The sequence below is a fragment of the Nuphar pumila genome, chromosome 5 (assembly GCF_984573655.1).
Source record: "Nuphar pumila chromosome 5, dmNupPumi1.hap1.1, whole genome shotgun sequence".
Classification (NCBI taxonomy): domain Eukaryota; kingdom Viridiplantae; phylum Streptophyta; class Magnoliopsida; order Nymphaeales; family Nymphaeaceae; genus Nuphar; species Nuphar pumila.
This window is the reverse complement of record NC_143253.1, coordinates 35,007,369-35,033,226: the sequence shown is the minus strand read 5'-3', so window position 1 is coordinate 35,033,226 and position 25,858 is coordinate 35,007,369. Positions and strand designations below refer to the sequence as shown.

The following is a 25,858-nucleotide window of genomic DNA, read 5'->3' as shown; positions in this document are numbered from 1 at the left end:
AAAATCTGGTAGGTACATAGATATAACAATTCAGAATAAAACTAACATATGCGTAGTTTCATTCGTGATATGCAGTTCAGAATAAGTAAAAATGAGAGTGCTAATCTTGTTTATGTATTGTTCCAATTTATCAGATGTCTCCGAAGAGTGAGCAAAATGAGCATTCTAACAAAATTCAGAACCAAACTAATATATATATATATATATATATACATACGTTGTTTCTTTTGCGATGTGCAAGTCAAAATAAGTAAAATAAACATGATAACTTTGTTTCGATATTAAACAGTCCTGAGGGTACACACATTAGAGAACGTAGAAACAATTGAGACTGCCCAGAGGTTTGTTATGTTATATATTTTGATTCTCCGAAAAACTAATTGAGTCCGTTCCTAAAGGGACGACCAAGGATCGAGAAAGAATTTTTTAGAGCCATTCGTGGCAAGGGATGCATCCAACTTTTGCAGAAGTTTATGAAAACTATCACCTAGGATAAATTTTTGGTAGCCCCGTCCCCTAACTCCGATGACTGGGCACATCGAGTCATTTGCTCAAGGGTAGTTGTTAACAACCTGTCCATCATAGTTTTTGTACCATCCCATCCTCTTTCTTGACAGAACCAAGAGACGAGTGGGTATGTCAGGTTCTGTTTTAACTGACGACCCATTTTGCATGCTCTGGTCTTTCAAACCAAATCGAGCATCTTACCTATGAAGGCGATGATTACCATTTATGTGATTTCCATGTTATCATTGTGCATTTGCACGCTACGCGGTTACCATAAACCTCTCATCGAATCATCGTAGTACTGGCATGTCGTGCATGTTTGATAGTACCGTTATGATGAGAGGGGTATTGGTTTCTCAGAAAGAAACCCCAACATTATTTAGAATTTTTAAGGTCCCTACTATCATCATTTATGTGATTTCATTTCATCATTTGGTAGTGCCTCATGCCATATCACTGCTTATAACACATGTTCCCTGTTTTATTTCTTTCTTTCAATTTTTCTGCACCTCAGCTTATGCATCATTTGGATCCCTGACACATGGTCTTACTGTGATTTTGGAATGTTAGTCATGTGCTGCTTTATGTGATGTGACTTCCCGTAAATCAATCCAAACAGATCCACAACACCACCTAAGATTTGAGTCAGATCCATATCTAAATCTGGATTACTCCTTGAAAGCATGACCCAACCCGTTTTGCAATAAGATGGGAGAGAGAGTGTAACACCCTAAAATTTTGAACTTTTAAACCTTTCAAAATAATCGAAAGAGATTAGAAAATTCTTTATTCTTTTCAGAGTTTTTGTTTTAATGAATCAGCGAAAACAATTTTTTTGAAAATAAAAGGCAAGTTGACAACCTTGGGCGCATTAACGTAAAAGCCTTCATTTTACAATAAATTGAATCTTCGCAAAACATTCACAAACCAGATGCATTAGAAGAAAATTTCAAGTTTATACAAAATGTGATTTCCCAGGCAAACTCTTATACAAAATGCAAAACCCAAAATGTATCCAGGATGCGGAAGGCCAGCAAAAACAGTGGGATGTTGAAGCCATCTTACAATCGCACTATTGTCTGTCTCGTAAACCTAATAATCACCTTTAACCATAAAATGGGTCAGTTTCATGAAAAATTGGTAGGTGCACAAGACAATATAGAACATTTCTAGCATATCCATTTCATCCATACATGATACGCAATTTAACAAGTAATTCATCAAATCTACAATAAATAATTAATTAATACATGATACATTATTGAACAAGTAATGTGAACAAATCTAACATATGTATCAAATTCTTATATGATACGCAATTTAACAAGTGGTGTGAGAAAGATAACTTTGTTTCGATATTAGCTGACCTGTGGGTATGCAGATGCGTGAAACATAGAAACAACTGAGACTAATCTGGGGGTTTATTATGCCATGTATTTTCGATACCTCGAATACCTTGAATAACTAGCTGAGTCTGCTCCTAAGGTGACGACCAATGACCGAGAGATAATTTCTCAAATGGCACTCGTTCACATGCAGAAGTCCATGAGATCTACCACCTAATATAATTTTTGGTAGTCCCGTTCCCTAACTTCGATGACCGGGGACACCGAATCATTTGCCTAAGGGGTGGTTGTTAACAACCTGTCCAACGGAGTTTTTTTACCATCCTATTCTCTCCTTTGATGAAAAATAGCGGGGCAAATGTGTGCTTCAGATTCTATTTAACTGAAGATCCATTCTACATGCTCTGGTCTTTCAAACCATCTCGAGTATTTTGCCTGTGAAGACGATCATCACCATTTTGTGACTTCCATAATGTGCTATTCACACGCTTCGAGGTTACCTGAACCTCTCATTCAATCATTGTAGTACTAACATGCTGTGCTTGTCTAAAAGTACAACTACGATGAGAGGGGTAACGGTTTCTCAAACGAAACCCCAACTCCATTGTTTCGTAAAAGAAATGATGCAACTATTTAGTTTAATTTGAAGTGAGCAGGTCTTTTTAAACCACTTGTATATCATTGTGCAATTTACACAATATTAGATCGCTACGGATCTCTCATCCAGTGTCTCGCGATACTACTTACGATAAAATGGGTATGAGTTTCTCAAAAGAAAACCCCAACCAAACACATTCCCATGATCCCAACTGGGGTCATCCGAGTCATATCGGATATTAAACCGAAGTTGTAAAACATTTCTCCCAAATGCGCCGACTTGGGAAAACTTAGTTGCAATTTGGCAACCTTCAAGTGTGCAGAATTTGCTTTGCAAAAATAAGCATTCAGAAAGCAAGATTCTATCAAGTTATCCATTTTCTTTAAAACTTTAGTGCCCATGCACAAACCTGTGTCTTTCAAAAAGGGCAAGTGGGAAACAGGTAGAAAAGAATACACACATGCGTGTCCTACAAGGTTGCATTTATGTAAGGATTTCATAATGCAGGCCTGTGCATATCGTAACGCAACGACAAAGTAATAAGCAAATAAGTGCGTAAACAATGCACGTGGTACGAAACCATACCTACGCTAAATAAATTCGTAAGCAGTGCACGAGGTATGAAACGGTACCCCGGCTAAATAAATACGTAAGCAGTGCACGAGATACAAAATTATATCAAATAAATGCGTATGCAGTGCATGAGGTGCAAAACCGTACATCGACTAAATAAATATGTAAGCAGTAGTAGCATGTGCACTAAAGCGCGGTGGCAAAGTAAATGACATAAAGGAAAGAAGACAAAGATCACAAAACTGTGTCCTTGAATTAAATGCATAAGAAATAACCTGTCCACTAAAGCACGACTGCAAAGTAAATGACATAAAGGAAAGAGGACAAAGATTGCAAAACTGCGTCTTTGGATTAAATGCATAAGCACTAGCTTGTACATTAAAACGTAATGGCAAAGTAAATGACATAAAGGAAAGAGGACAAGGATCGCAAAACTGTGTCCTTGAATTATAAACATACATATATATATATATATTTATTTCTATTTAAATGTTCTATACTTTAGTTTATCCATTATCCTTTGCACAACTTTTCCCTACCTCAGAGGTTGTCGGAGTTGTTGATGTCTCTTGGCATAGGTGATCAAAGGCCCGTGCCTCAGGGCATGTGTAGAGTCCGTTGCGCTAATGGAACGTATGTATTGTGAAAAAAATAAAAAGTGATTTCTTAACAAAAATGAAATGTCGATCTGCGCCAGGGGTCAAATCTGACAAGAAAGGAAAGGCAGGGCACACCCCTGCCCAACAGTAGAAAAAGAAGGGAGACATGGGTCACGTCTCTGCCCAACAGACTGACAACGAGAGGGAGGAGGGTAGGGGGCATGTCCTGCCCTGACGGCCTGCCGGGATAAGGAGGGGGCAGGGGCGCAACCCCTGCCCGCCGGCCTGGCAGAAGCGAGGAAGGGGGCAGGGGTTGCGCCCCTGCCCTCAGGCCGAAAAGGGAGGAGGCAGGGGGTGCCACCCTTTGCCTACTGGCCGAGAAAGAAAAAGAGTAGGGGGGGGGGGTGCTCAACACCCTCCGTCCTGGCAAATCCAGAGCCACCAACAATGGTGGCTCTGGTTCGTCTACAGAAAAAGGGGGAAAGGCAGAGGGTGGTGCCCCTGCCTTCCTGTCAAAACAGAAGAGGCAAGGGGAGTCGCCTTGCTGCCTGTTGGTCGAAAAAAGGGAGGAAGGCATGGGGCGACACCCCGACCTTTTGGCCGAAAAAAGGAGAGGCAGGAGGGGTGACAAGAGGCAGGGGAGCATCGCCCCATGCTTGATGGCCGTAAAACAAAAGAAGGCAGGAAGCGGCGACCCTAACAAGAAAGGGGGTGGGGGGGTGGGGTGTGGGTGGGCAGGGGGCGCCGCCCACTGCCAGTCGACCGGACACAAGCGACGGCAGGAGGGTGCCCCTCCTGCCAACAAAACTTGAGAGAGAGGGAAAGGGAGAGTTAGTGAGAGGGGGGCTGCGTACCTTTAGGGTATGCGCCTCTAGCGAGGGGTTGCTGACAAGGGGAAGCCCAAACGATCGTGCCTCGGCAAGAAGGGAAAGAAGACAAAGGGACGGGAGGGTCGGGGGTTTCAGTTCAGAGGAAGGTTGCAGGGAGGGAGACGGGAGGGCAACTCCGGTGACATTGCCGGTGCGTCGGGGTCTCTGGCATGCAAGGTCGAGAGAGGGGAGGGACTCGGGGAGAGAGAGAGCTCCGAGAGGGGCAAGGTTTCTTTTTCTTGTAAAAGGGAGACCCCTCCTCCGTGTTTAAATAGAAACACGGGAGGAGGAAGGGGTACCCGGTTTGGATCCTGTCGGATCCAACCTGGATCCTGTCGGATCCAACCTGGATCCTGTCGGATCCAACCTGGATCCTGTCGGATCCAACCTGGATCCTGTCGGATCCAACCTGGATCCTGTCGGATCCAACCTGGATCCTGTCGGATCCAACCTGGATCCTGTCGGATCCAACCTGGATCCTGTCGGATCCAACCTGGATCCGTTTTTTTTTCTTCACGGGCTTTCCAGATAGAGAGGAAGATGAAATGTTAATAAGGGTAAAATTGGTACATATTAGAATTTATTGATTAAATTTATTTGATTATTAACTATAGTTAGGACTTAGGAGGAACATAGTCGACATAGTTATGCATTTGAATAACGAAGGATGAAAATAAGTATTTATTTAAATTATCGAATTCTTGTGTATGAATCCAAAACATAAAAAAAGACTGGGTATGTTTTTGTAAGTAACCTCAAATTTTAATCTAAAATTGAATGTTTTAGACTCATTACTGCTACCAAGGGCATCAATGTAATTGTACAAAATATTCACGCTATTTATGAGTCATACTTTGGAAGTATGGAGATCTTTTTAGTAAAGTGCCTTTTTAGATAACTAATGGCAACTGGAAATTCAAGGTTGTTTTTGGCAATAGCCTCCATGAACTTGTTAACATCTAGTTAAGTTTTCAGCTGATATGAGCTTTGTGTGAGCTCATGCGCCTGCATGTGTGTTAAATCTGTCCACCTTATATTTCTCTTATTTGTTGTCACCTATATATTCCTGTGGTTTTGTAACTTCTGACATTCAAATATTGGACAGGATAACTTCTGGGAGATGGGTGAGATGGGCCCATGTGGACCCTGTACTGAAATCCATTTTGACAGAGTTGGTAACCGTGATGCTGCTTCATTGGTCAACAACGATGATCCTACTTGCATTGAGATATGGAACCTTGTTTTTATTCAGGTTTAGTTATTGGCTACTCTTATATTACTTTCACATCTGTTGTCCTGCACGTTTTCCAAACTTATGCTTCATTACTTTGTGTAATCCTTTTGCTCAAACTTATGCTTCATTACTTTGTGTAATCCTTTTGCTCACTGGGTGTTTTGATGCAGTTCAACAGGGAAAATGATGGTTCTCTAAGGCCTTTGCCTGCAAAACATGTTGACACAGGAATGGGTTTCGAACGCCTTACATCAATTCTCCAGAACAAGATGAGCAACTATGATACAGATGTGTTCTTGCCGATATTTGATGCTATACAAGAAGTATGGTTATAATTATTTAAGTATAGATCATTTTAGTTATTTTTAGTTTGAAAAGTTCATTAACTGATATTATGGAATCCACTGCATATAGGTAGCTGTTTCTTCCAAATTTGATTTAGCATACAATTAATTGATATATAGGTGACTGGTGCACGACCATACTCCAGAAAAGTTGGAGTAGATGATGCTGAAAAAGTTGATATGGCATATAGAGTTGTCGCTGACCACATAAGGACTCTATCATTTGCAATCGCTGATGGCTCTCGTCCTGGTAATATGCTTTGGTCCTTGTAATATTGTTGAGCACCAATTGGGGGTTCCTTACTTCGGTAGGGTGCAAATAAATAAGTTTCATCCTTTTATATATTTGTTCAGATCCACTGCCAATGCTAGGTCGCAGTTAGAAATTTATATAATGTAATTATGGTTTTATGCATGGACCAGACATATCTGTAATGAAATGGATCCAATCCAATAAACATGCAAGAATACTTGATTGAATAGTCGAACCACCCACACAAGGGTCAAATAATCTTTGTTATTGCATAGAAGCACTCTTAAAGAGAGACATACAAGGGCCACAAAGGCCAATTTATAATACAATTAGGAGCTAAAGGGGGCAGCTCCATATGACTATTGGGAGCAGCTATATGGAGTTGTCCCATCATTATGAAAAGAATGATAAAAATGCAAAAAATAAAAAAGGTAAAAAAGGTCAGCCACTAATGGGCTGACATATATTACAAGAAAAGACCAAAATACCCCTGATGGGTATTTCGGTTATATATATATATATATACATATTTTAACACCCCCCCCTCAAACTCATGGTGGAACAACCGATAGTTTGCCAAGTAGGAAATAAAATCTAGGTGACAGGAGCACTTTGATGAAGAATAGTTGATACTTCGATAGAACATAAGGCAATGTGATGGTCTTCCTTAGGCATTCTTCACAAATATAGTAGCAATCCATTTCAATATGTTTTGTTCTCTCATGGAATAAATGATTGCTTGCTATGTATACAACGCTCTTGTTATCACAACATAATCTGGAGGGTTCAATGATGTTGATTCCCAAATCTTCTAGTAGTTGCCGCAACCATACTAACTCAGATGTCGTCATTGCTATGACACGATACTCAGCTTCAGTGGAAGAGAGAGACACCTTCTGTTGCTTTTTGTATCAGCATTAAATTAGAGAATCACTTACAAAAATACATAAACCAATAGTTGAGCGTCCATCATTTACATCCCTTCCCAAGTCAGAATCAGAATATGCAATGACTTATAGGGATGAAGAGAATGACAAAAACAATCCATAATTGATGGAATTCTTAATATATCTAATATTTTTCATTACAACACTCATATACTGTAGTGGGAGCATGCTAAAATTGACTAATAGAGTGAATAACATGAGAGATAGCAGGACGAGTAATAGAAAGATAAGATAAAACTCCAATCATTTGTATGTAACGACCTCAACTCATATCTTTTAAAAGCGTGATTTTTTTTAAACTATTGCGAAAATCTTTTTAAAGATCGGGGCTCTTACAGTTCTACTCACAATTTGATCACCAAACAAATCACCAAAGATCTTACATTTATCATCAACACCATAACAAGCCAAATTTTATTTAATAAGTAAGAAATGTATCGAGACAATTGCATAAGAAAAATCAGAGTGCATAAACCATTTAATGTAAAATAAAATAAAAAAAAGCAGAGACACACTGTCCATCTGTGAAGCTTTCTAGCAAACGTATAGCACTCGTAGCTCTCCCAGAAGCGAGTCACTTCACTGATCACCTAAGCCTGTGAAAAACAACAAAAGTAGGTTGTCAGAATCTAAAACATTCTGCGTACGAATCCCTCTAATGAAACAAATAAGTATAAAAAATATAAATAAGATTCATGCAATATTTTAGAGGGATGCAATTATGACAAATTTATAATTCAATTAACCATTCATGCAATACAGAACAATTATTAAGCATGAGAGATCATTTAATAAATAACAGGAATCACAAATTTAGCAATATAACCATTTAACATGCATTAGGGAACATTATGCATTCACCAATATATCACAATTAAGAGAACAATTAAATATGCATGATCTAATGCATAGCAAGAATATGCATGATTTCAGTGCAATTCATAAATAAATTATTATCTTTTATCAGAATTTTCTTTTCATATACATGTCTCTCTTAAATGGACACAATTTAAGTTTATCTTTTTGATTACCGTTACCCGCGGATACACCAAACGAGTAAAATTTCCTGAGGTCAAGTAGGGTTCTCAGAGTAACTTAGCACACAAGTTGTATTTTATTACTAGGTTCTAAACTTGACCCTTGATCGAATCACCTTCGGAACATTAGACCTCTACATCTAATGTCGGGACACTAAGGACCTCCACATTCAATAATGCCACTTCTTTGGTATACCAAAAAGCAACTGTGTCTACACACCATCCCCAAGCAAAGTGATGGATTCTCTTTAAAACCGTGACCAGGAGAAAGAACTTCAATATCATGTTCAGTGGTAATCAATAATGCGCACAGAGTTTTTGTATACTCGTGATCCTCTAAAACCGAAACTCTAAGATTTCCTTTCTAACGCCGAGAGATCTCAGAACGTATATTACACTGTTCATTTATCTTTATTATTAGCCAATTCTTTAATTTATAATTCAGCATGCAAACTAGGGCACAAGCTCGCGTATTCCTCTGCGAGAACCATCACCGGACCATCGCCTTCAAAAAAGCATAGAACAGTGCAATACAGTGCAACAATATTAATGTGATTTTTGCGATGCATTATAAACAAGTAAAGAAGGAACAAACCAAAGCTCAAGGCTCATGAGGCCTATAATGATTCATTTAGATCATCGATACACCATATGCAAAAATCATAACAATATGCCATATATTGAATGATGTAACATTCATGTATACCAACTTAACAATGCGCATGAAATACAACATCCATATGCATGTGTTCACTATTCATGTGCATGTGCTTTCATGTGACCATTCCACAAACATGCTTTCATTAATAAATCAAGTTAATTTGAACAAGTGAACATTCATGCATTCGTCTACATGCGAAATACGCATCAATTTGATGTCTGCACATGCGCTTGAACAAAATTCCATATAATATAATACGTAAGCATGTCACATCAATTCAAAGCATGTGAAAGTTTTCATTCACAACATGTATTCAAACCCACCTACATGTACATAACAAAAAATTTGGAAGTTTAACATGCATTATAAATGTCTAATTCCAGATTTAAATAATATTCAATGTTGAATATATATATATATCTATATCTATATATATATATTTAAATTGGCTCATCAAGCCTACCCGACACCATCGACTAGGGTTCAGCCCAACCCAACTGAACCCAAAGAGGCCACCTGCCTGTCCCCAACACAAGGGAGAAACAAATTTTTTTTTATTTCAAAAACTTTTGTTTCAAAATAACTTTTTTTTTTTGAAAACAGAACGCAGCCCCAGCCGAGCCCACTCAGTTGGGTGCTGCAGGCCCAAGTCAGTCCCAAGTAGCATTAAAATCCAATCAAGTTAATATACGAACGAATCAGCGTGACGGTCCCGTGACAAATCTAGTTTACATATCTCGAGCCAGATAACTTTAGGATGTTTTGCTGCTGCTTTAAGCATGTCAAGTTCATCTATGTAAGTTTCTTGTTTAGAAGTAGTGAAAATGTTGAAGAGTTAAAAGAGTTAATTGTTTGGTGAACCTTCATGGGGTTTATAGGCAGGGAGTGGAGCTTAAAAAAAAACTGTGGTAGTGTGAGATTCCATTTTAGATGCTGTTTTTATATGAGAATGAGTTTGGCGGATTGCCGTAGGCATCATAAAGTGGTTCATTCAATGCAGAAGTTTGAGGAGGTCAATGGCATGGTTATGATTTTTTTTTTCATCATGGTAAGATGATAAGCAGTATGTAGTGGGTCTTAATTATATGATGCAGGAGCAGGTAGTAAGTATGCCATGCATGAGGGTCTAAAGGGATTGACTTGTCGAATTCTTTCACAGCAATTTTTGAAGTTCCTTGTATAGTTTTGCATAAATGGACTGTTAGTTGGAGACATACATAGTTGAAATGGAATGGCTGGATAAGACAAAGCCAATTAAGCAATCTAGTACACTTTGGCTTTATAAATCATGTGAGCAGACCAATTCTTTATTTCCTTTTCTTTCTTTCTTTGATTCAGTTATAAAGCTGCCATATTGGTTAACCATCTATTTAGGATCTTCATCACTGCAGTACCCACGTGAAAAATGAAAAGAAAAGGGATATATCCTTTCCACATATTCTATGCACTAAAAAATTGTCAGGACTAGTCACCTCGCTACTTTGATATGGGCAGGGTACCATATTTGGTGCCATCTGTTATTGGCATTTGGTACTGCTGCATACTTTCAATACATACCTGTACACCTTTCTTTGCAAATTTCTAAACATGTGAAAACATACACGTTTATTTCTGATTATGCATGCATATGCATACTCAAGTTCAGGCTGCATGTATAAGCAAATTTTCACATCTCACGTATGCATGAATAGGCATATTTTCATTCAGTTATGCATGCATACATAGTTTCATATTTCAAGTATGCATTCATGTGCATATTCACACTCAATAATATAAGCATGTTCAGATTTGCATAGATTCATAAACCAATAATGCTGTTTATTCAGATTTTCAATTAGGAATGCATGGACGAACACATTCACTCTTATGGATACATGCATATGCATATATTTTTTTGCATCCGGTTTCAAGATTTTACCTATCCTATCTCTGGACTAGATTTGCGCATGCTCTAAGCATGGCCAATCTGTCCCGATTTAGGGATCCACAATACCAAGTGCAAAAATATAATTTTTTCCCATAGATAAACTTCAAAAAAGAGAGAAATCAAACCTTTAATGGAGTAAATATCTAGATTTACTTCTTTCTCATGTATTTTTACCAAAACATTGCATAGAATACAAATCCATTCTCTTTTTCTTATTCGAAACAAGAGAGAAACCCGTACCTTTACCGTAGATAAAAAAAAAACAAGATTAATGGTGGAAACGATTAACGATTGAATAAGGTAGCCTTCTTCTTCTTTCCCTTCCTCTCCTTTTCTCTCTTTTCCTCTTTCTTTTTTTTCTCTTCTTTTCTTTTTTCTTTTCTTTCTTTCTTTTGATCTATTTATAGAGCTCTAGATGGGTTGAAGAAGAGAGTGCAACCCCAACTGGAACTCTCTTCTCTTTCACCCACTTTCTCGAATTTTTCGAAACTCTTCAAGTGTTGACTTTTTCAATTTGAGTGTTTTTAAAAGTTTTTCTTAAAGCTTCTAAGACATGAACAAGAGCTCTATAAAGAGTCCTAAACTCTCTAAAAATAAATCTCAGAATTAATTAAAATTAATTAATTAATATTTATTAATAAATAAATACCTAGAAGCTTCCAAAAATCATATTATTGAATTGAAACACTTCTAAAGTGATTTTATATGGATTTAAGGGCTCTACTTAGAGTCCTAAACAATTGTCAAATTAAATTTTTGGAATTACATTATTTATTTATTTATTTATTTAATATTAATTAATAAATAAATTTCTAGAAGCTTCCAAAAATTATCAAATTAACTTAGGAGGCTTCTTAACATTAATTAACTCCAATTTAAAGGTTTTCAATGAATTTAAAGTTGTAAAAATCGTTGGGCATGGATTTGGATCCAGATCCAAGATCTAAATCCACCTCAAAATTCTAAATGGGTCTTGAGCTGGATCAAATTCAGATTAGTATGGGTCTTGGATAGAGTCCAAATCCATATTAATTTGAATCAAATCCGGTTCGATCTAAATCCGTATCCGAACCGACAAATTGCTTAATTTTTGAAAAATATGACTTTCGGGCCAACCGGAACTCGAATTCAGAAAAATAAAATATCGTTGCGCTCACAATTCCAAGACACATCCAACGATATATAACTTGAATACGAATTTTGAATTTCGCTTGAAAATAACCTGAATTTCTCTTGAATTTAAAAGTAAAAAAGTAAACTTTTTCTCACGTTTTAAGTGACTTGTTTAGACCTAGTTGATGAGACCTGGGCTAAGTTCAGACTCAAAAGCATCAATCTGATATCGAGGTTCAAACGATTTTTCTTTGAGACTTGGCCAAATTTTCGAAAAAATCTAAAAGTGACTAAGTATGAAAATATGCGATATTACATTGTCTGTATGGAGTTGGATCTTGAAGAGGTTCTCTATCATCTTTCTTCATTTTTGCATTTATGACTTCGGGAGTGTCAGGCCGTTTTTCATCTAAGAGTCCTGACCGTTCAATGATCTATGCTGCATACTTAGTTTGAGGCAAAAAAATAACTATGGGGTGCATAGGCTACTTTTATTCCAAGAAAATATCATAAAAAACCAAGATCTGTCGTATCAAAGTTGGCTTTTAGCACATCTTTGATATGATTAACTCCCTGCTTGCCACCTCCTGTGATTATCATATCATCTACGTAAAGTAGTAATCACATCCCTGCATTGGAAGACTTAACAAATAATGTTGTGTCAGCAAAACAAGATTTAAAATAAAGTTTTGTTGAACCTATAATTACCAAGCTTTGGTCACTTGTTTTAAGCCATACAAGGCTTTTCGTAACCGAAGAGTTTTTCTATGTGCTAAATTCAAGTCTGGTGGAGGATCCATGTAAACCTCTAATCCAGATTACCATTCAAAAAAGCAATTTTTATGTCCATTTGAAATATAGGCTATTTTTAATCGATGCTATAAAAATGAGAGTTCTAACAGTGGTCATTTGAGTAATTGGAGCAAACGTCTCATTGTAGTCTATTCCATATTCTTGACTGTATTCCGTATCTTTCTAATGTCCCATCACATTTGGTTTTTATCTTATAGACCCATCTACATCCTATAGTTTTCCTTTTTTTAGGTAATGTTTTGGATTTCCTAAGTTTTTGCTTTTTTCAAAGCTTATCATTCATTGCCTTAATCCATTCTTGATGGTATTTAGTCTCATGGTAAGATGTTGGTTCTGAATATGAGTGTATGGTCATTAGGCATGATCTATACCTTGGTTCAAAGGAATCATAAAATACAAATCTACTAGGAGCTTTTGAAATTCTTATGGATTTTCTAAGACTAGAAGAATCTACCTCTTGATTTTGGAAATATATTTATGAAGTACATGGTGCATGATTTTCGGTATGTCGAGCATAGGTTTGTATGTTATTGTGAGATAGATCTATATTATTAATACCCTCGTTTAAATTTCCATTTGTATCATGAGTATCTTCATTTTCACTCATGCACATCATGAATGTTTTCACACCTTTCATGTTCATTGACAAGGTAAAAAAAAAATGAATAATCACAACTCTCTTGGTCTTTTTCTTTTTTAAAACCATTTTTATTTTCAAGAAAAGTGATATTTCGAGAAACATATAATTTGTTTCTTTTAATGTCATAACATCTATATCCCTTTTGGTTGTCGGCATAGCCTAAGAAAATACAAGAGATTGCTTTTGAAATTTTTTTGTCATTCTTATTGGTAAGAATAAAACATTTACATCAAAATTCTTAACCTTTTATAATCGGGATATGTTTTAAATAAAATTTCATTAGGAGAGATATTTTCATTGTTTTTTGAAGGCATTTGTATTTATCAAATAGATTGTCATAAGGGAGGCTTCAGCCCAAAAAAATTTTGCAACATTCCTAGACACAAGAAGTGTTCTAGTGTTTTCAATAATGTGTCTATGCTTCTTCTCGGCTAGTCCATTTTGTTGAGGAGTATATAGACACGATTTTTGATAAACAATCCCATGTAGAGCAAGATAATTGTTGATCTCTTTTGATACAAATTCTCCCTCAGAATCAATTATAAAGATTTAATATTGATTTTAAATTGATTCTTTATATAACAATAAATTTTTTTAAACAATCAAATACTTATGATTTTTGTTTAAGAAAAAATATCTAAGAGTGTCTACTATAATTATCTACGAACACAACATAATAAAATACACCTCTTTGGATACAACTGGAGCCCGTGCCCATATATCCGAATGCACTAACTCAAATGGATTTTTAGATGTAAAATGTTTTAGTCCAAAAGGCAAAAACTTCATTTTACCAAGAATGCAATCTTCACAAGTAATAATTCTTTCTTTATAATTTGTAAGAAACGGAAACAAGTGTAATTTGGACACGCCAGGATGTCCTAGTCTTTTGTGCCAATTTTCTATGTCTTTCTTTTCCACAAAATTACAAAATTGTATATTACATAGAGATCTCCCCTTCTATGGCCTTGCCCAATCAGGTTCTCGAACTGGAGATCCTGTATTAAACAATCATTAAATGAAAATTGTACTTTGCATTTATGATCCGTAATTTGAGAAACAGATAAGTGATTTAAATTTAATTTTGGTACTATAATATTAGGTATGTGAAAGTTTGGTTGCTTTTGAAAAATTCCATAACTTTTGATTTTTAAAGACGTTCCATCATCGGTTGAAACATAAGAATGATTTGGGTTAGTATGACATTTGGATAATATGAATTCATTTGGAGTCATATAAAAAGATGCATCGGAATCAATAATCCAAGAAGTCTTACCAGGGTCACCACTTGTGGATATAGCCGCTCCCGAGAAGGAAAAAGCTTGAGCTTTTTACATTGATTGTACTGCCTCCATTAGTTGATCAAAAGACAACGAGCCGATACTTTTGGAGTCATCTACATCATTCCTTTCAACCGAAGTGACTCTTTTGTCATCTCTATGATCATCTTTCTTTCTTTTGGGACAAAAGAGCTTGATGTGTCATGGTTTATAACAATGATAACATGTAATTTTGCCACCCTTTTTGTATTCATGATCTCCTTTTTTGTCACTTCTTTCATAGTTATTGAAATTTCGTTCATTCTCATTTTTTACGAAATAAGGAGGTTTATAGCTTCTAGTGTTATTCTTGGGCTTTGGAATAGCAAGCATGAATTCTTCCTCATTTGAAACATATGTTTTTTTCAATCCATTTTCTTCCATAGTTAACTCATAAAGAGTTTCAACTATAGTTGGTACACCTTCTCTATGAAGAAGAGCCGACTTGGTTCCTTCAAATTCGGGTCTAAGCCCTTTAATAAATTGGTAGAAATGCTCCGCTTTAGTTTGATTTTCACAGAGTTCTACGTCTTGAGGACAATGCCATTTTTGCTCAAGAAGAGCCAATTAATCCCAAAGGAGAGAGAGTGTATTGTAGTATTATTTAATGCTGCTCATTTCTCCTTAAGTCATATTTCTCACTTTGTTTTGGACATTACATATATTAACAATATCTTTAAGACTATACATGCCTTTTGTTAGAATCTTCTCTGGAACCTGTGTTGAGAAAAGAGAAAGGGAATAGAAGAAGAAAGGGCTGCGGCTGTCACGATTTTAATCCTCGAAATCGTGACCTAAAAGATGTATTAATATGTTTGAGTGTACAGTATGGGTCTGGGTCTGGTATAATATCCAGACTCGGAATGAAATAAAACTATTCAAAGCTATACATAAAGGCTATACATAAATGAACTCGGGTGGACTCGGGTCTGGTATAATATCCAGACCCTAAACACACTTTTTCACCCCCTCTCAAGTTGATCATGGTTTTGAACCATGAACAACTTGCTTTTAAGCATCCAAAAGCGGTCTTTTGTCAAGCCCTTGGTAAAAATGTCTGCAACTTGTCTTTCAGTGTTAACAAATTCAGGCTCAATCTCTTTTTCTTCAACCTTTTGTCTCACAAAATGTTGGTCGATCTCAATATGCTTAGTGCGACTCTGGTATTCTGGATTGAATGACATATTAAGAGCACTTTGATTATCACACAACAAGTTAGACAGAGAGATCGTTTCTCCTACTTCAGTTAGTAAATGCCTGACCCATGTGACTTCGGCAGTAGCGGCAGCCATGACTCTATACTCAACCTTTTGTTTTCTACTACTCCAAGAGACTAAGTTTCTCCCAATAAAAACACAATATCCTGGCGTAGACCTTCGCTCGTCAGGATCTCCTGCCCAATCTGCATCACAATATATAGTAAGTTTACGCACATTCTTGCCAGACGACTGTGGAAAATATATCAACCTATCTCCAATGGTCCCTTTCAGATATCTGAGTATCCTCTTAACTGCCTTCATATGTCCCGTACATGGTGCATGCATAAATTGAGATACTTGATTGACTGAATAAACAATATCAGGTCGAATAAATGTGAGATACTGCAACATTCCTATTAGACTGCAGTACCTGGTGGGATCCTCATACATGTCTCCATCATGAGTACTTAATTTTTGGTGGAGCACACTTGGAGTTGCTAAAGGTTTGCAGTCTTTCATACCTGCCTTGCTGAGAACATCTATCATATACTTGTGCTGAGTGAGAGTCAAGCCATGAGCCTGGCTATCAACTTCTACGCCAAGAAAATAGCGCAAGGCTCCGAGATTTTTCATTTTGAACCTCTAACCTAATAGGTTTTTTACTTCTTTGATGTGATCTTCAGAGTTTCCTGTGAATATATATCATCAACATAAATTAGCAATAGAGTGATCACATTCTGACTTCTAAAAATAAATAATGAGTGATTCAGTAGGGAGCGTGAGAATCTATGCTTCTGAATCTTAAGGGAGAAGCTGTTAAACCAAGAGCGAGATGCTTGTTTTAGGGCATAGATAGCTCTTTTTAGCCTTCACACATGTGTTTTACAGTTTTGCTCTTGATATTCAGGGGGTTGTTCCATTTAGACTTCCTCATTCAAATCCTCATGCAAAAATGCATTCTTTACATCAAGCTGACTCAATTTCCATCCATGCTCAACGGCCAGGGAAAGAATAATTCGAATCGTTCCCATTCTCACCACGGGACTGAATGTCTCATCATAGTCTTGTCATGCTTTTTGAGTGAATTCTTTTGCAACCAGTCTCGCCTTGTTTCGTTCAATGGTTCCATTTGGTTTATACTTTATTTTGTAGACTCATTTACATCCAACAACATTTTTGTCAGGTGGTCTAGGAACGATTTTTCAGGTTCCACATTCATATAAGGCTTGCATTTCATCATTCATGGCTTCTACCCATTTAGTAGAAGTAGCTGCCTGATATTACATGATAGGTTCATCTTCCTTATTCGGAGCAGTTAAGAAGAGCTGAAAGTCCAAGCAGAAATTGTTATAGCTGACCCACCTATCAATAGGGTGTCGCATGCGATTGGATCTTCTGACTTCAAGAGTATGAGAAGAAGTAGGTGCAGCTGTGGAAGTATGATTTGAAAGATCTGGCGCTGTCGTTCTCTGTCTAGTATAGCAAATGCCCTTGTATCTGCCCGGTACAGATGATATTTCTTCCCCATTTTGTAATCCCGATGTGCCAATAGTCTCAGACATTTCTTCTTCCTGCTGTCCACAATCTAAAGAGCAGACTTCATTGGAACAAGCAAAAAGTTCTGAATTCAGCCAAGAATAATAAACTTCGGTGATGGTAGAGGACATATCCGTTGTGCCAGCTTTGTGATCAAAATTGTGTTCATCAAAGATGACATTTCTTGAGATTCTGATACGTCTGTTGACGGGATCGTAACACCTATATCCTTTGTAGTCGTCGGCATATCCCACAAATCTACACTTCTGAGCCTTGTCCTGAAACTTGTTTCTTAGGGACCAATCAATATGCACATAAAAAACACATCCGAAAGCACACAAATCATAATAACTAGGATAAGATCCAAAAAGACAGTAATACGGAGACTTATTTTCTAGAACAACCATAGGCAATCTATTTATCACATGTACGACGAAATGAAAAGCTTCTGTCCACAGATTAATGGGAAGATTACTATCATGGAGCATATTCATGGCACTTTCAACGATATGCATGTGTTTTCGCTCAGCAATCCCATTTTGTTGAGGGGTGTGTGGGCATGACACCCTTCTTCCTATCCCATTATTTTGAAGAAAAGAAATAAAGTCACTAGATGAGAACTCCCCACCTCCATCACATTGGAAGAATTGGATGGACTCAGAGAATTGATTTTTTACTGAGCAAAGAAAATTTTGAAACAAAAGGAAAACTTCCGACTTATTTTTTATGAAATATATCCAGGTGTATCGAGAGTAGCTATCAACAAAGCTTAGGTAGTATCTGCTCCTAGATCCAGAGACAACTGGGGCAGGTCCCCATACATCAGAACATATTACCTCAAAAGGCTTTGAAGCTCTCTTATTAATAAAATGGAAAGGCAATACATGGCTTTTGCATAAAAAACAACTGGAACACTTCTGGCTTTTTTCATCCACATTGAGACTTTCTTTTGGAATGAGATTATTAGAAACAAGTTTCTCAATAAAATGACTCCCACAATGTCCTAATCGACTATGCCATAAGGAAGGCTTATTACATTCAGAAATTCTAAAAACATTTGCTGAAGAGAAGGAACACGACTCTAATGAAGGCTTCGAATCTAGATGAATAGGGTGGACGGGATGACATGGAGCTTCTTCAAAGACATACATATTGCCTCGTCTCTTTCCTTCAACGAATGTTTCCCTCGTGCGAAGGTCCTTGACCTGCACAGAGAAGGGAGTGAATTCGACTGAAGCATGATTATTATCAACAAGCTTAGAAACAGAGACAATATTTTTCTTGATATTTGGAGTATGAAGGACATTAGTAAGTTCAAGAGTAGAATGTGACATGGAAATGACAGATTTTCCAACATGGGAAACAAGATGGTACAATCCATCTCCAGTGACAATTTTACTTTTGCCAAAACAAGAGATAGGTTTGGAAAGTTTACCTGCATCAACAGTCACGTGAGTTGCTGCCCCTGAGTCAACAAACCATGTGCCTTGATCATTATGCTTTAATTTCAATTTCGACAGGGCCGATATTAACAGATCTCTAATCTCTTCATTGTCTCTGATATTAGTAGTTTTTTTTTGTTATGTCTGTGGAGTCTTTTCTTTATTTTCAGGGTTGTGCCAACAATTCGCCTTGAAATGCTCCCTTTTGTTGCAAAGGAAGCAAGTGGGGATTGACCTTTGTCCCTGAGTGTGAGTCAAGATATTTGGAGTGGGAAGCAATCCACGTCCTCCGTGTCCATTTCACCCTTGTCCCCCTCACCCTCATCTTCGACCATAAGTCACTCTTGTGGCAAAAACTTCTTGGGAATTTGTATGAGCATGTGTTTTTTCAGAAAATCCCTTCAGAGTCATTTCATACTGAATCAATTTAGCTCACAAATCATCAAAAGTAGGAAGGGCAGGTAGACACAATAGTGAAGTGACAATCATATTATAGTCGGGTCCCAATCCACTCAGTTTGTTGCACCATATCACTGTCACTCACGTCACATCCTATAACTGCAAGTTGGTCTGTGATAGTCTTCTTATTGTTGAGATATTCCATGATGGTCATGAAATCTTTTCTCAGTGGCTGAAATTCACTCTTGAGAAAAACCATCCTTGCCTGTAAAACTTGTGAATACGTCTGAACCAATCTCTCCCAAAGTTGCAGGGCTGTATAATTGTCGGGGATTGCAACAAGAACCTCTTAAGACAAGGTAGAAGTGATGTATGCAACTACTGATTGATCTTTCCTTTCCCAGTTGAGATATTCTGCATTTTTGACATACACAATTGAACTCGCCCCTTTATCATCTTTCTCTTCTCTCGTAACAAATTCTAGCGAGACTGGAGTGGTTCCATCCAGGTGGCCTAAGAGACCTTGGCTTCTTATAAAATGTATGATTTGTCTCTTCCAAATCAAGAAGTTTGAAGTGTTTAACTTTTCAAAAACGAGTTGATTAAGAAAGCTTGAAGAGAGACTCGATTGAGAAGAATAGGAATCCATGGAGAAAGGAAATTTAACAAGAGTGTTCACAAAGTGCTCAGTCTTCTGCTAGGAAAGTTTGCTGATCGCCCTTTTTTTTGGTGGCTAAGTAACCCTTAAAACTGGCGATTAGAGGCTTTGGTTGGTCGGTTGCATCTTTCGGAAGCCTCTTCAACCCTTAGATGGATCTCGGCTCTGATACCATGTTAGAATCTTCTCTGGAACCTGTGTTGAGAAAAGAGAAAGGGAATAGAAGAAGAAGGGGCTGCGGTTGTCACGATTTCAATCCTCGAAATCGTGACCTAAAAGATGTATTAATATGCTTGAGTGTATAGTATGGGTCCGGGTCTGGTATAATATCCAGACCCGAAATGAAATAAAACTATACAAAGCTATACATAAATAGACTCGGGTGGACTCTGGTCTGGTATAATATCCAGACCCTAAAGACACTTTTTCACCTTTAAGATATTTCCATGCATTACTAGCGAAATCAAATTTCGCTAAACTAGGACACTTGTGGATATCCACACTATTTATCAGCCATCCAATAATCTTGGAATGTCTTATCCTCCATTCTTTCCATTTCTTTTCATACTCGAAAACGACTTTGGACATTTCTTCTCCTTGGAGAGCAAATTCTTTACCATTCCCAATTTTTGTAAGAATGAGTTTGGGTTCCTTTTTAGTGCCATCTACCAAACCTTATAGACCTCTTTTCCATATTTTGTGCTTTACTATGGATGCCCACATCACATAGTTTGTGTCGTTGAGTCATATGAGAATGAAGATGATAACTTTCCTTTCATTCTCCATTTTTTTACAATAACGTGGATGAAAGGAAAGAGAGAGAGTAAGAGCAACAATACAAGATGTGGAAGATGATGCGCTTCCCGATGCAATGATCCACAATTCATTGTTTTGCCGAGCTCATGATCCTCCTCTTGATGCTATTACGACCTTTCTCTTGAAGCTTTTTGAAATAGGACTCTAAGAGTATCAAAGCTCTGATACCATGTAATGAAATGGATCCAATCCAATAAACATGCAAGAACACACTTCAATCAAGTAGAATACTTGATTGAATAGTCGAACCACCCACACAAGGGTCAAATAATCTTTGTTATTGTATAGAAGCACTCTTAAAGAGTGAGAGATACAAGGACCACAAAGGCCAATTTATAATACAATTGGGAGCTAAAGGGGGCAGCTCCATATGACTGTTGGGCTACTCCCAACGGTCACCGTTGGGGGCAGCTCCAACAACTATATGAAGCTGTCCCATCATTCTGAAAAGAATGATAAAAATACAAAAATAAAAAAGGTAAAAAAGTAAAAAATAAAAAGGTCAAGTATACCTTTGGGTATTTCGGTTTACACAAGTATATATTATATATTATATATTATATATATATATATATATATATATATATATATATATATATATATATCTTAACAATATCATGGTCAGTTCTTAAGATTTCATTCCGGGTGAGTTCAAGTGTTTACAGAATCTTCTTCTGACCAACGAATTGATTTATCGAAATAATGAGCAACCCATTCCATTTAAATGGTCACAATTGAGACCACCAAATCTGATAAATTTGCTTGCTTTTTACAGTAGGCTTAGACTAACTTGTAAGCATTTTAGTGGAATCTGATAGCATATGCATATTTTGTACCTTCAATACTCTGCCTTCTCTGGTAAGGTTATTTATTCATTGTGGATGTCTTGGTATGTTCGCTATTTGATGTCGGTGGGGTTTATGCTCTGTACTGTATCTGTTTCCAGTTAACTTTCTTTTAGACCATTTGAATTGGAGATTCATCTTCTATCCCTGTTAGCATGCACATAAATTTCATTTATGTGCTAACTAGGCTCCTTTCATTAATTTTTATCATAAATGCACACTTAACTTTTTGCATGATATATTTTAGATTGATAATAACTTCAGCTTGCAGGGTTATAATGGGCTTCTTGTAATATACCTAAAGTTGGCAATGGAGCTATGACAGTTTCATTTTTTAATGAAACCTTTTTGTCTTGCAGGTAATGAGGGTCGGGAATATGTACTAAGGCGTATTCTTCGTCGTGCTATTAGATATGGTAGGGAAGTTCTCAAGGCTCAAGAAGGTTTCTTCAGTGGGTAAGAAACACAGATGTTTCTATACTCATCATTAACATGAAAGCATGGACTTTAAATTCTTGGTGCTTATTTTCTGGTTAATAATAATATGTATGATATTATAATGTGTGACAATGTCACAGATCTCATTATTGAGATTGTCTCAGCAAGCAAAAATCTTGCAATAATTTAGACTTTTATGTTTTCTCAAGAAAATGTTGGGAAACATTGGCGTATGTAATATTTAAAAATTTCAGAAGATATACACGGGATAAGTGTTTTTCTTGAAATTATAAAAAGTCAAGAAGAAAACCTGTTAATATCACAATAATATTTGGAAATATCAATGATATTTTTTAGGCATATTTGTACTGTGATTGATGCATAATTAGATATGCCATGATTACTAGCCTAACTACAGCAGGGAGTTGTAAAGATAAAAAAGAGAAGGTGATAAGGATACTTCAACTTGTCTGGAGAATTGTTTGTGTAAATGAAAGTTTATTTATAAAGTTAATCTTTTGTATCCAAAAAGAGTTTTTAGTCCATAACCAAGAAAAAGCAAAAGAAAGTGCATGAATGAGAGAGAGGGAGAGAGAGAGAACTCTCTCTCTGTCTCATGCATTACATTCCTAGAAGCACATAGATGCACTTTCCCAGACAAAATATTATTTCTGAAATTCCTATAAAGCAAATCAAATTTGCTTCAGACAATCCTCAGACTTCAATAGGTGCCCGATTTGAAAATATTGGCTATTACAATGTAGAATATTTTTTAGAACCTAGTGATCCAACTTAGAAACCCTTCAAGCTCTTTGTTGCCTTATTTCTGAATTCTTTTGTCAGCAGTCTTAGTGTTTTTTTTTTTTCCATTTATTATGGCTGGTTAATATCTGATGGCATGCTAATTCATAGGCTTGCAAGTGTTGTTGTGAAAGTTATGGGTGAAACTTTTCCAGAACTTAAACAACATGAGTCAAAGATCAAGGGCATCATTGCTGAAGAGGAAGCGAGTTTTGGGAAGACATTGATCAAGGTGGGTCAAGATATATGAGATTCACAGTTCCTTTTTTTACTTGAATTTATTTTGTGGAAAATATTGATTTGTACTTGAATAACGACCTTTATGTAATATTCCTTTTCTTTTTACTTTTTCTTTGCAATGCGGATTGTTTCAATAAAAAATACATGCTTAGGATTAAATATTGTGGATCCTTTATGTAACACCCTAAAATTTTTAACCTTAATTATAGTTCAAATATTAAAATTTCGGGACCAATTTTTTTGATAAGTATAAGTAAATCAGATCTTATAATGCAGAAGTGATTTTTAAAAACGGTTAAGACTTTGGGCACAATTACACTAAAGATAACAATCAAATCAAAATGTACGAGATATACACATTTCAAACCACGTATAATATAAGACTGAAATATGAAGAGTTTTAATTTCATTTCAAATCAGAGTATGAAAAAATACCTCAGTCTCTACATGATCAAGTACTTAAAATGAAAAGATTATGAATACCAAGATCGCAAGGTAAGAGTGGACCCTCGAGGATTCAGCTCGACCAACCCTTCGCTCCAACTACTCATCATACTTTACCTGTCCCCCATAAAATGGGGTCAGACTCGCTAAAGTCTGGTAAAGCAACCCAAACTCAAACTTAAAGAAAACATATCAAGCATTTAAAGGTAAAGATATATTATTCATCCATCGTCAATTGATAGACAAAAGAACAACGTCTTATGAGTCATTCATTTCAAGCATTCAAACATAAAGCATTTAAAAACATTTCATTACTTAATATTCTATTCAACCTTAACTCACGTAATAAAGCATAGTCTATATGTATTCAAGTCATACAAGTCATCGTATATATATATATATATGCATCTAAGACATTCAGATTATTGCATCATTTTCATATGCATTCATAATTCTTATAAATAATAAGTCAAATCACATTTGACCATTCCAACGTGAAACACACACACATAACTTATAAGTAATTTAGTTAGATATTCATGATACACATCAATCATGATATATAGGTATGATATATTTATTCTGTAACACCACAAAATTTCAAACTTGCGAACCTTTCAGAAAATAGGCAAGAGACTAGAAAAAATTTCTTTCCTTCAGAGTTTGTTTATGAAATCAGCGAAAGACTATTCTTTTGTTAAATTCAGAAAGGCAAGCTGACAACTTTGGGAACATTAGCTAAAAGAACCAAAACTCACAAAATTCGGATATCCAAAGGAAAATCCGTGACAAAACCCAAAAACGTCCAGGATGCGAGCTAAGAGCAGGAAAAAGAAGTCTTGAAGCCATCTTGTCATCGCGCCATCGTCTGTGGTGTACCTAATCCTCACCTGTACCCATAGAATGAGTTAGTTTCACAAAAAACTAGTAGGTGCACAAGAGAGATTTCAAGAAACTGAATTAAGTACATTCAATTCAGTATGCTAAGCAGTTTAAAGCATATATGCGGTTAAACAATTAATCAATGCAAGCGGGTAAGCGGTGCAAACAGTTCAAAGCAAGTAAGCAGCGCAACTGTTAAAACGTAGCAAGACGATTCATTTGATCGTAAGCTGTGAACTACCACGCAACAAGCTTATTCTCGTTCCTAGAACGGGGTCTCTGCATTTAATCATTATTAGGTCATCGTTTGTCGCTCTCACTATTTCTAACAAGCTCTTTGTCCTAAACAACCTTAATTAATTCTCATCTCTCAAGGCCTTACGCGGCCAACTGACACATGTTATGACTCACATAAGGCGCCATACTTTCAGAAAAAAGCCCACCCTTCTATAGAAGGTCCAAAACATGATCATGATTTAAAATCGGTAAAGATCTGATTCTCACATCAGGGTTCAGGATGTAATCATGATAAAACAGAAAGCCAAAACTATAGATTCATAATTGGCTATCTCAAACAATCTCAGAAGATCATCACAGCTCACCATAACTTTTTATGGTAAGCAAAAACACAAGATCCACGTCGGATCGCTTGGTCCGGGAAATATACGACGTCACAAGGAAAACCGCCCTAGATGGTATACCTGGTCTTGGACCATACACTTCCTCACAGGAGTTCACCTTCTTTGCGACTACCCGTTCGTGGACAATGTACATCCTCACAGAGAATCTACCACTCTAGTCAGTTACCTGGTCTTGATCATACATACCCTCATAGAGAATCCTTTTGGAACCCGGTCCCCAACAAATGCCATATCCAATGAAAATCATTGCGATACACACATCAACACAAATGACCGCTTTCAGGGTCGATAGCCACAATTACAATCAACAAGATCAACGCCGGATCACCTGGTCTGGGAAATATATAACCTCACAAGGAATTCCGCCCTAGATGGTATACCTGGTCTTGGACCATACACTTCCTCACAGGAGTTCACCGTCTTTGCAGCTACCCGTTCGTGGACAATGTACATCCTCACAGAGAATCTACTACTCTAGCCGGTTACCTGGTCTTGATCTTACACGCCCTCGCAGATAATCCTTTGGAGATCAGGTCCTCAACAGATACCATACTCAATGATACATGCATCAATACAATCGCCTGCTCTGAACAATTAATCGCTCTTGGGGTCAGTAGCCACAATATGGGCACAAGCATGTATATCAACAATATGCATCATGTCACTTCACATGGTAAAACAAAACAAAAGATTACCCATTCCTCCAATAAGGTTCCATATCCATGCACATATTATCG

General features: G+C 36.8%; 1 protein-coding gene across 5 annotated transcripts in view; it reads left to right on the top strand.

Annotated features, from left to right (window-relative positions):
- LOC149837351 (alanine--tRNA ligase-like) overlaps positions 1-25,858 on the top strand; it is a 172,619-nt gene that overhangs the window by 35,963 nt on the left and 110,798 nt on the right. For all 5 annotated transcript variants that reach the window (XR_016431900.1, XM_090005981.1, XM_090005980.1 and 2 more), the window contains exons 4-8: positions 5,598-5,744; positions 5,897-6,049; positions 6,191-6,320; positions 22,035-22,131; positions 23,026-23,146. Coding sequence is in view for 4 of the 5 variants with exons in the window: in XM_090005981.1 (XP_089862107.1) it covers positions 5,598-5,744; positions 5,897-6,049; positions 6,191-6,320; positions 22,035-22,131; positions 23,026-23,146 (648 nt within the window). In the remaining variant the exon portion in view is untranslated. The remainder of the gene's footprint in view (positions 1-5,597; positions 5,745-5,896; positions 6,050-6,190; positions 6,321-22,034; positions 22,132-23,025; positions 23,147-25,858) is intronic.